At 48.3% G+C, this 10,564-nt stretch overlaps 1 protein-coding gene across 1 annotated transcript in view; it reads left to right on the top strand.

Moving 5' to 3' along the window:
- The first annotated feature begins 5,780 nt into the window (after positions 1-5,780).
- LOC147880595 (CRM-domain containing factor CFM3, chloroplastic/mitochondrial-like) overlaps positions 5,781-10,564 on the top strand; it is a 93,405-nt gene continuing 88,621 nt past the window's right edge. The window contains exons 1-4 of the mRNA XM_087371281.1: positions 5,781-7,733; positions 8,061-8,574; positions 8,789-8,919; positions 9,001-9,345. Coding sequence (XP_087227407.1) covers positions 6,636-7,733; positions 8,061-8,574; positions 8,789-8,919; positions 9,001-9,345 — 2,088 coding nt within the window. The 5' untranslated portion in view covers positions 5,781-6,635. The remainder of the gene's footprint in view (positions 7,734-8,060; positions 8,575-8,788; positions 8,920-9,000; positions 9,346-10,564) is intronic.

Here is a 10,564-nt window from a genome sequence, read left to right as displayed (position 1 = left end):
GAAACCTTGTCCCAACAAACGAACATCGTTAAGGTGGGGGGCGAGCTCCTGGGGAAGTGCCGCAAGCGTCCAATCTCTAGCTTGTGACTTGGAGGGGTGGGAGCCATGAATGCGTGCGAAGAGAGTCGTGGAACACTCATGCTCCAAATCCTTTTGCAATTGCTGTAGCTTGTCTTTTGAGAAAGTGATGGTTCTCACGGCCGGTGTGGGCGGTAACGGATTGACTGAGTGGGAACCCATTCGTCAATGCTGATTCAAACATAAGGAAGAACTCCGTCCGCTTTCCTGAAGCCCAAGAGACCCCTAACGGAGAATAGGGTACTCCAGATAAGGGGAGAGGGTGAAAGGAAGGAGGGAGAGAGAGGATGAGCAGAGGAGGAATTAGCAAGGGGATAGGGGGGGCAGCAAGGAAAAGGGAGAGGAGAGGAGGGGGGGAAAGAGGAGAGGAGGAGTGGAGGAGAGAGGGGGGGGGAGGGGCGGGGGGAGCAGCAGGTAGGAGGGAGGGGAGGGAGGAGGCAATGCGCGGGGGAGGAAGCAGCGCGTAAGGGGAGGTTGCAGCAGCATGGGGGGGCTGCAGCAGCGAGGGAGGGGAGCCGAGGGGAGGCGGGGGGTAGGGGGGAGTGGAGGGAGGAGAAGCAAGGAGGGGAGGGAGGAGGCGGGGGAGCAGCAGGTAGGAGGGAGGGGAGGGGAAAGGCTACGCGCGGGGGGAGGAGGCAGCACGCAGGGGGGTTGCAACAGTGAGGGAGGGGAGTTGGGGGAGGAGGCGGGGGGGCAGCTCGTAGGAGGGAGGGGAGGGAAGAGGCTGCGCACAGGGGGGAGGAGGCAGCACATGTGAAGGACCGCCGACCACCCCCCTGCATGTGAGAAACCCAGATCTCCAAGACTACCTTTGTGAAGGTCTCATCCGTGTATAAGGCATCGGGAATCCTGATACTGTGAGACCGTCTTCTCAGATGGGGCTCTGAGATGGACAAAACTACTGAAAAATGGTCGGAAGTGGAAACACCAGGTGCAATGCAAACTGTCCCCCCTCTATCAAGAGCCCAGTCATCCACACAGAATCTGTCAATCCCGTCATGGATAGGCATCCCTATGGTTCAACCATGAAAACAAAAGTGACTGAGACTGAACATGAAATGCATCATCTGACCAAACATCTTTGCCACTGAACCTGAACAAGAAGGCATCCCAAGATGCTCTCTCGAGGGAATGAATACCACCTTCTCTGCCTCCTTGCTTATCAGAAGGTGCCTCAACCATGTTGAAGTCACCTCCAAGAATCCACGAATTTGCAATGTCAGCCCACAAGAGCAACTCTTTCCAAAACAGAACGCGGTCCCCTCTATTGTTCGGAGCATAGAGGTTGAGGAAACCAACCTTACGTCCATCAATCAGAAGTGAAACCTACTGGGCCTTGGAGGGGGTTATGGTACCATGTCCAATGATCAAAGGGAGAATAGAATCTGAAACTGATATGCATGTACCTACTCTAGTTCCCAAGGCAGGAAGCCAAAAAGTCTAGCCTGAAAGCAGCTTACCTGACTTGGAGCAATCTCTGACATCCAGTTTGTGTTCCTGAAGAAAAAGCATGTCTAGGGAACCACCTGAAACACCTGGATGGAGCTGATTCCTGATCAGCTGTCCGCGACGGCAATGAGGGATGTCGCCCAATCCCTGTATATTCCAACTAGCTATCCTCATCGGTGGGAGGAAGCGGGTTGGAATATCTTACCTGACCTGGTGGTGGAAAAAGAACCCTCCACCAGAGCTGACCTCCTACCATACACACGAGGTCCAAGGGGAGGAAAGTCCACAGGTGAGAGAGAGAAAGATCGCTCAAGAGGGATGCCGATAATTGGCTCTCCGAAAGTGGATGGTACAAAATCATCATCTGGGAGGTCAGAGAAGTCCTCCAGAGTGGAAAAGGAGTTTCGCTGAGCCAGGTCCTGGGGAGGGGGTGCGAAGGATTCCTACCGAAGCAGGGATAGAATGTAAGATCCCCTTCCCTCTATCCACAGAAGGAGGCACCTGTATTGAGTCCTGATCAAGAAGTGCTGCGGATGAGGTGCCAACAACCAGGGCTGCTAAGGAAGGTACAGCCTGATCCTGGGGTGGAGTTGAACAAGGCTCCCGAACACTAGTCTCCTCCCAAGGCTCCAAGGGGTAGTCTCTGAAGCGGTGGATGTGTGATCTGAAGTAGAGGGCCTAACCGCAACCAAAACCCACTGTGAGCCAGAGGTGGTATGGGGTGCATGAGGGACTCGAGTAGCCCTAGGAGGGGGGGAGCCCGTGTTTGGGGCGGTGCTTGTGGAGCGGTAGGTCCTACTCCTGCTCTCTGTCATAAGCTAGTATGAGCTAGTTGCTTTCTGGGCCTCTTTTTCTTCTTTGGGCAATCTCTGGCGAAGTGCCCCGAGGATCTGCAAATCCTGCACTGGTCGTGCTGACCTACAACCTCAAATATCTGGCGGAAGAAGGACCCATCGGGTCGCTGTAGCATGATGTGGTCATCTAAAATATTAGGGTCCTGGACAATGACCCTAACCCTGGGTACCCCATCCATCTTGACTGCCCCAACAACCGAAGAGGGCTCGCCAGGAAGAGGGGGGATCTCCGCTACCACACCAAACCTCTCTCCAATAACTAAAAGAAGCTGGCGATAAACTGAGGGGAGACCAGGGAACCTGATGAAAACAGAAACTCCCTGCTTGTCTTCTTCAACTGGGTCAAAGCCCACAGTTGAAAGGGAAACAAAAAAATCCTCTTGTAGCCTAGAGATAGAAACCCGGCCTGTAGCAGGTCTCTCGTGATGTCCGGGGAATCTAGGCACACCTAAAAGAAACCTTGTCCCAACAAACGAACATCCTTAAGGTGGGGGGCGAGCTCCTGGGGAAGTGCCGCAAGCATCCAATCTCTAGCTTGTGACCTGGAGGGGTGGGAGCCATGAATGCATGCGAAGAGAGTCGTAGAACACTCATGCTCCAAATCCTTTTGCAATTGCTGTAGCTCATCTTTTGAGAAAGTGATGGTTCTCGCGACCGGTGTGGGCGATAACGGATTGACTGAGTGGGAACCCATTCGTCAATGCTGATTCAAACATAAGGAAGAACTCTGTCCGCTTTCCTGAAGCCCAAGAGACCCCTAACGGAGAATAGGGTACTCTAGATGAGGGGAGAGGGTGAAAGGAAGGAGGGAGAGAGAGAATGAGCAGAGGAGGAATCAGCAGGGGCAGATTTAGAGAAAGGGGGATAGACTAGCAGAAGGGGAGAGAGATAGGGGAAGAAGGGAGGAGAAGGGGTAGGAGAGAGAGAATGAGAGGGAGTTGGGAAGAGAGAGAGAGAGAGAGAGAGAGACAGACAGAGAGAGTGAGTGAGCGTAGGCAAGAAGGAGGAAAGGAGAGTAGATAGGATTAGATGTCACACATCAAAAAGTGACTACAAAGGTGTGGAGGTGGACTTATATAGTCTCCCTCTACTATATCTCCTTTTTGCCCCCCTCTAGGCCTAAAAATCCCCTAAGCCAAATGAGGCCTAACCCTCACTTACTCAGCCTGATCTTGGCCTTCATTACAACCATCCCTGCTCAATATAATTTTGCCCTCAAAATTGCAAGTGGTGGCAGGTGGGGGGTAGGGGGGAGGGGAGGGAGGAGAAGCAAGGAGGGGAGGGAGGAGGCGGGGGAGCAGCAAGTAGGAGGGAGGGGAGGGGAGAGGCTGCGCACGGGGGGAGGAGGCAGCGCGTAGGGGGGTTGCAAGAGCGAGGGAGGGGAGTTGGGGGAGGAGGCAGGGGGCAGCACGTAGGAGGGAGGGGAGGGAAGAGGCTACGCACATGGGGGAGGAGGCAGCACGCCGGGGGGGCTGTAGCAGCGAGGGAGGGGAGTCGGGGGAGGAGGCGAGGGGAGCAGAAGGTAGAGGGGAGGGGAGGGAGGAGAAGCAAGGAGGGGAAGGAGGGGGCAGCAAGGAGGGGAGCAGGAAGGAGGGCAGCAGGAGCAGCAGGGAGCAGCAGCAGAGCCACTAGACCATATTCTGGATTCATAGTCATTCTTAATTCTTTACAACAATGGACCTTAAATCCAGGTATTGGCAAGTTGCGATCAAACTAGAAGATCATGAAAAGAATGCATTATGCATGCCCTTTGGACTCTACCAGTTCAATTCAAGAATAACTTAATGATGTTCTGATTTATACGAAGACTTGAAGAGCATTTTACAATAGGTTTTAAAGTTGCTGCAAGAACATGTGATGAAGATAAGAGTGTAGCTTTTGAAATGGCTTCTTTTATGGCATCGGTCCAATGTTGACATGTTTGTTGAAACGCAAGCACTTGCAAGGCCATGGTAGGATGGGTCCTCCTCATATAGGACTATATGTTCAAAAATTCTTATCGACTTGGCAAATACAATCTTGTCGTCGTAAATGCTCTATCTCACTCCAGCATAGTAGCAACTCAACATCAGACAACTGACTAGTTTTGTCGAGAATGTCTTTGCTCATTCCTCATTCACAAACGCCATCACCATCTTTATAAGAAGTGAAGAATGCTCAAGCAAATGACCGAGGAATCGTACAACTATTCCTCCAAATAAGGTCTTGCAAATTAATGAGCTGCTTTACAATCACAAGTCACCCTTTCAGCCTCACTTGTTTATATTGTCCTAGTTTTGGAACCAATACTTATATGCAATTCATGATGGCATATTCGGTGGCCATCTGGGTCTATCTTTCATGCATAGTTTGCATGTTCATTATGACTTTAGGCAAGAGCATTTAACTCTCCCTTAGAAAGGACTTGCAAGGGAAACAACAAGCTCTTTGTTGACAGAGTCGGTGTTGCCAATGCTTGAACCCAAGGCCTCATTGAGTATACTGATTAAACTGATAGAGCTATACAAATTGAGCATTTTCATGTCTAAGAGAAATATGTGCCCCTCAACACCTATAATCATCACCTTAGGCACATTTCCTTTGGATTGAAGGGAAGTTTCCCTACTAGTTGTGTGTGAGAGAGGAAGGTACCTCCTAGCAACCATCTGCTAGGGATGAGAGATGAAGGTAGTTTTCATAGAAAACCTGTAAACTACAACATTTTTATTTTCATATGTAGAAAATATCTTCTCAATTTTGAAAAAATTTGCAAAATTTTAGGTTATTTTAGCTAACAAATCTTCAAATTCTTGAGAAAACCTTCAAATTTTGGAAACCCCAAGTGATTTGCCGAGAAAAATGTTTTCAGTGAACATTGGACGAGGAGGCCATCATACTTTCCATGCATTCAGTTGCACCTTATATAGGAGACTGGTTATGGAAACATGACAAAAATATATACCAGATACTGACTTAAAAATCGGCTTCCCAATAGGGATTTAGTCTATGGAACATCGAAGAAGAAGCATTCTGTTGACAACAACATGCCGTTTGGGCTTGTACTACTCATCTTGAGTGATGAGAGATTAAAGGAAGAGAAGTCTCATAGAACCCATTGTGTAAATTGCTAGATACATGATACATCTTTAGAGTGCACCTCTAAATAGCATGATATAGTATGACCTGATGGAATGTTGGATGATGTGTGTTATGTGTGTAATGAAAAAATATCTAAGGAGGAGGAAAACAACAACCTAGCCTTTTTTTATTTTTTTGGTTAAAATGACAAAACTAAGCCATTCTTTCTCGCTTGATTTAGCCTTAAAATGATTATTTTTTATTTTTTTGGTTAAAATGAAAAAATTAAGCTTCAATGCGAGGAAAACCTTATCCCCTCCTAAAGCCTCATTTCCTCTGCGATATACACAGAAAGCTTCGACAGCGCTCCCTCTGCGATACACAGATTGTTTCCGTTGCCATTCGTTGCCATCGGAACGAGTTCTCGCACCACCACGAGGTTGCCAATTGCGACGGAGAGGAAAACAGAATAGGCCCCTCGGATTCATCGGAACTGTCGGATTTTAGGTGAGAAGCAAATTCGTTCTTCCATCTTTCAGAGATCATTTGCAGCTGCCCGGCACAGACAGACAGAGAGAGAGAGAGAGAGAAACGGAGGGGAAGAGATCATTTGGAGCTGCCCAGCAGAGAGAGAGAGAGAGAGAGAGAGAGAGAGAGAGAGAGAGGCAAGGGAAGGGGAAGCTCCATAAAGCTCACGAGAGGAAGGGAGAGGGCGAGAGAGGAGTAGCTCCCCGTCAAGCGCACCAAGAAACGAGGGAGAGAGGTGGAGAGGAGGGGGAGAGGAGGGGGAGAGAGCGAGAGACTGAGAGAGGCAGAGTAGCTTCCACCTCGAGCTCGCCAAGGATTCAATTGCAGAGAGAGAGAGAGAGAGAGAGAGAGAGAGGTAGAGGAGCTTCCTATCAAGCGCACGAGCCATTTCGATTGCTTTTGTCACGCAGACAGAGAGTCAGAGTAGCTTCGTGTTGAGCTCACCGCAGATTTGATCGCAGCTGCCAAGCAGAGAGCAGCACTTCCCCAGCAGAAGCTTGCCCAAGCTGGGATCAGCTTCCTCGAGATTGCTTGCAGTAGCTTGGCTTGCAATTTCGACCTGCATTTCTTGCCATGCTCGCAAGGAAGAACGAGGCGGTCATCCTGTCTTTCGACACCATGATCTCTTCCTTCTGAGGTATTTCGCCTAGCGGCGTCGTTGCCTGTCCGATGACGCTTGCTCCAGCTCGCCTTTTGCTTCCTATTCGTGCTGTCGAACCAGGCCATCCTGCTTCTGTTTCGTCGGCTTCTCTGGGCAGCGGTGCCGGTTCCTTTGCTCCGTTCTCGTTTCTCATACATCCGCCGCGTCACAAGCTGCGAAGGAGTTCGGGTTCCGTGATTGCCAGGACTGGCAGGGTCCAGGAGGATTCGCGCAGGGGACAATTGGACGAGCCTCGACAACGTTTTGGTAGAGGAAGACGTCGTCCAGGCGGCGGCGAATTCAGGGACACAAGGACCGTGCCGCCATGGAAATCGTCCGAAACAAAGTATCGCCAGTTTCAGACAGGCAGGGAAGGACAGCGAGGCGACCGTGATGGCGAGGAGAATTCCAATGCCCACGCACTATCTGCAGACGATCGAGATGGCGAGATGGGGGGACGGAGGTATGGGTCGCCAGAAGATGCTGGAACACCGAATTTCGCCAGGAATGGATGGGCGCCGCTGTACCGAAACAATCGATCAGCGCCATGGCAGCAAGAGCGGAGGGAGGGTGGCAAGGGATCGAATGGGAGAGCAACCGAAGAGGAAGAAGGTGGGATAAGGGAGGGCTACACAGAGAAGTCGGCAATGGAGCGAATTGTGGAGAAACTTCGCAGCATTGAGGAAGCAACCGAAGCATCAAAACAGATAGAGCGTGAAGGCCGCCTCCATAACCGCGCACCTGCTTCTTTACAAGCTGATCAGGAGCCTTTCTCTGTAAAGAAAATCTGGAGCAGACCTGATGCTCCATTCCCAGAACCTGGCAATGGGACTTTAGACACCAGATTTCCGTGGGAAAAAGAAGAGGATGGAGGTGAACTGGAGGCCCCCAAGGAGGTCAGGGTCAGACCCCCCACCTTGGCTGAGCTCACCATTCCTGGGCCTGAGTTGAAAAGGCTCCGTGCTCTCTCCCTGCAGCTAAAACGTCGCCTCAAGATTGGCAGGCTTGGCGTTACCAGTAACATTGCCCTCAGCATCAAAGATGCTTGGCGCACATGTGAAGTTGTGAAAGTTAAATGCGAAGGGATACCTGCATTGAATATGAAGAAAACACATGAAGATCTAGAGGTGAGCATTATCCCCCCACATAAGTTTTTACTGCTGCAAAGACCTCAGGAACTTCATAGTAGACATGATTAGGCTAGCTCATGAACTTCAGGAGTTTCGGATTAGGCTCAAGAACTTCAAGGACTTCAGATTAGGCTGGCCTGTAAGACATTTTGAATTGGTAGTATCTTCAAACGGTGTTGCTCCTTGTACTCTCAAAAGTCTAGCAGCTCAATTAAAGGCTGGCTTGTAAGACATTTTGAATTGGTAGTTTCTTCAAACGGTGTTTCTCCTTGTACTCTCAAAAGTTTATGTGCAACTTTTATATTTGTTTTCGTTTTGCAACAGCGGATGACTGGGGGCTTGGTGATCTGGAGGACGGGGAGTTCAGCCGTAGTTTACAGAGGCACCGACTATGGGCAGGCTGTGACAGCAACAGGTCTTGTGAGTAGCCTGGAGGTGAAGCTTGAGGGCATGAGCTCCACAGAACCTACAGATAATATCCAAGATCAGAGCACTCTTGATGCACCAAAGGAAGACGATAATGTTGATTGGGAGGAGAACGATGCTAGTGAGCAAAGCATTTCCGCAGAGATGACTGCACAAGCTGCATCTCACCTTCACGTTAACGACGATTATGAAAGGGAGATTGAGAGCATATTGCAAGAGTTAGGGCCCCGGTATGAGGAATGGACAGGTGTAAAGCCAATTCCTGTGGATGGGGACTTACTCGCTGCAACCATTCCCAACTATCGACCTCCCTTCAGGCTTCTACCTTATGGGGTCAAACCCACTCTAGGCAATATGGAGTTGACAAAACTTCGGAGACTTGCACGACCCTTGGCTCCTCACTTTGTGCTCGGTATTCCCTCTATGTGCAAATTCTAAGATACCTCGTATTGTTTCTGTATCCTATCTACGGACCTTATGATTGGGTGTATCGAGCTTGGATGCTGTAGACTGGTTATTCAACTATGTGTCCGTGCCCGTAGCATCATTATTTTATTGTTTTCCATTGCATCCTTATTTTATGTGGGTAATGTGATGTTTTTCTTTCGTCTGATTCGTTGGTGAAGGAAGGAACAGAGGACAACATGGTCTAGCCGCCGCTATTGTGAAGCTTTGGGAGAGAAGTGAGATTGCCAAAATTGCTGTCAAGAGGGGTGTGCAAAATACCAACAATGAAAGAATGGCCGAGGAGCTCAAGGTTTGGAAGATTGTCAATTAGGTGGTTTTGTAGGTATTTTATGATTTCCTTCTTACTCATGTATGCTCCTTTCTTGGACAGCGACTCACTGGAGGCGTTCTCCTGGCTCGAGACAAGCAGTTTATTACTTTCTATAGGGGGAAGGATTTTCTTCCTAAAAATGTGGCTGCTGCACTTATAGAGCGGGAAACTATGGTGCGGGTCCTTCAGGAAGAAGAGGAGAGAGCACGAGCAGACAGAAACATTGCCGTCCAGCGAGATGTTGGAATCCAACCAAGTGTAGCTGTCATTACAGATGAAGCACCCCAGGCAGAACCTTCATATGTGCAATTATTGGATCATGAAGAACAAATCAGACTAAGAAAAGAGGCTGCCAAGGCTAGGAGGCTTGAAAGGATGCGGTTGATTGAGAGGAAGATTGCTGTGGTAAGCTTTTTCTTGGGAGCCAGAACATATAATCTAGTCATCTCTGTTGTCACAAGCCAATTTTGTGTTTGAAATGGTTGCTGAATCTTGGATCTCTCATGTGCCTGAGCAAAAACAATATTGCCAGAGAGAAAGAGGGTATGTGTGGTTGAAAATTGTCCTTCATTTCTGTTATTCAGGGTAATCTGTGATTAAGGGCCGTAATGACAGGTTGGAGGCAGTGCCCTATATATATCTATTTGTTCTGGCTGCTGTCGCTTCTTAGTCAGAGAACAGCTATTTATTTTCGTAAGCTGACTTTGATTTATCTAACAGTGTCTCTACATATCTTGGGATTGTTCACTTTACAAGAGGTATACGTGCGTTTAGTGAGCTGTTCAGAATTAGGGTGAGGAAGCTATCTGTGTGAGCGCCATCTATTTAGTTGGTATATAATTGGATCCTATTCTCACACTGAACCTAGAGTTGGAAATTCCGTTTTCACAGCTTGGGTCTCCTATTCAGTTTTGACTGAGGTTCACTTCTTTAGTTTGTAGTTTGTACCATTTGAACAATGCGGATGACTATGTCGCACACCTATGTTTTTGTTACGTCTTGCTGTTTGATGCTATTTTATCTGCTGGACAATAACTTTCTTAATTTCAAATTAGAACTTATCTCTATTTAGCCCAACTTGCTTTATCCAACTGCCTTATCAATGCTACCATAATCCATGTGGAGACGATAGAAAATATATATCTAATGAAATTATCAGCTTTATAGCAGGAATTTTGATATTGAATGGGATCCTCATATCATTCTTTTTTCCTGGACTATTGTTGTGATGCGCTACCGGGCTCTGGCATTCCAGTATCATTTGTACCAATTGACTTGTTTATTGATCGTGGAATCTGTTTGCCATTAAGACCTGGCTGTGCTAGGGATTTTCTTTCTCCTTCCTTGGCTTGTTTCACACTTTTTTTTGGCCTTGACATATGCATATGGATATTTGTATCCGTGGTGTGTGTGAGTATCTACACTATAAATTAATACTTTTTTCTGTTCAATACATGTTTATTTTCAAACATGCACAAGGAGAAGCATGCATGCACACATTCTTATATGCACTTATATGCATGTTTTATAAGTGTGTTCATGCCCGGGCACACATGTGTTGGACGTCAATGGTGAAAGCTTATTTGATATTGTGTAGTTGTCTAATGGGTTTTCCACAATCCTG

The sequence above is a fragment of the Dipteris shenzhenensis genome, chromosome 32, assembly GCF_047967505.1.
Source record: "Dipteris shenzhenensis isolate YYH24624 ecotype China chromosome 32, Dip_SZ_1.0, whole genome shotgun sequence".
Taxonomy (NCBI): Eukaryota; Viridiplantae; Streptophyta; class Polypodiopsida; order Gleicheniales; family Dipteridaceae; genus Dipteris; species Dipteris shenzhenensis.
The sequence above is the reverse complement of the archived record's forward strand: the minus strand, read 5'-3'. Positions and strand labels throughout refer to the sequence as shown.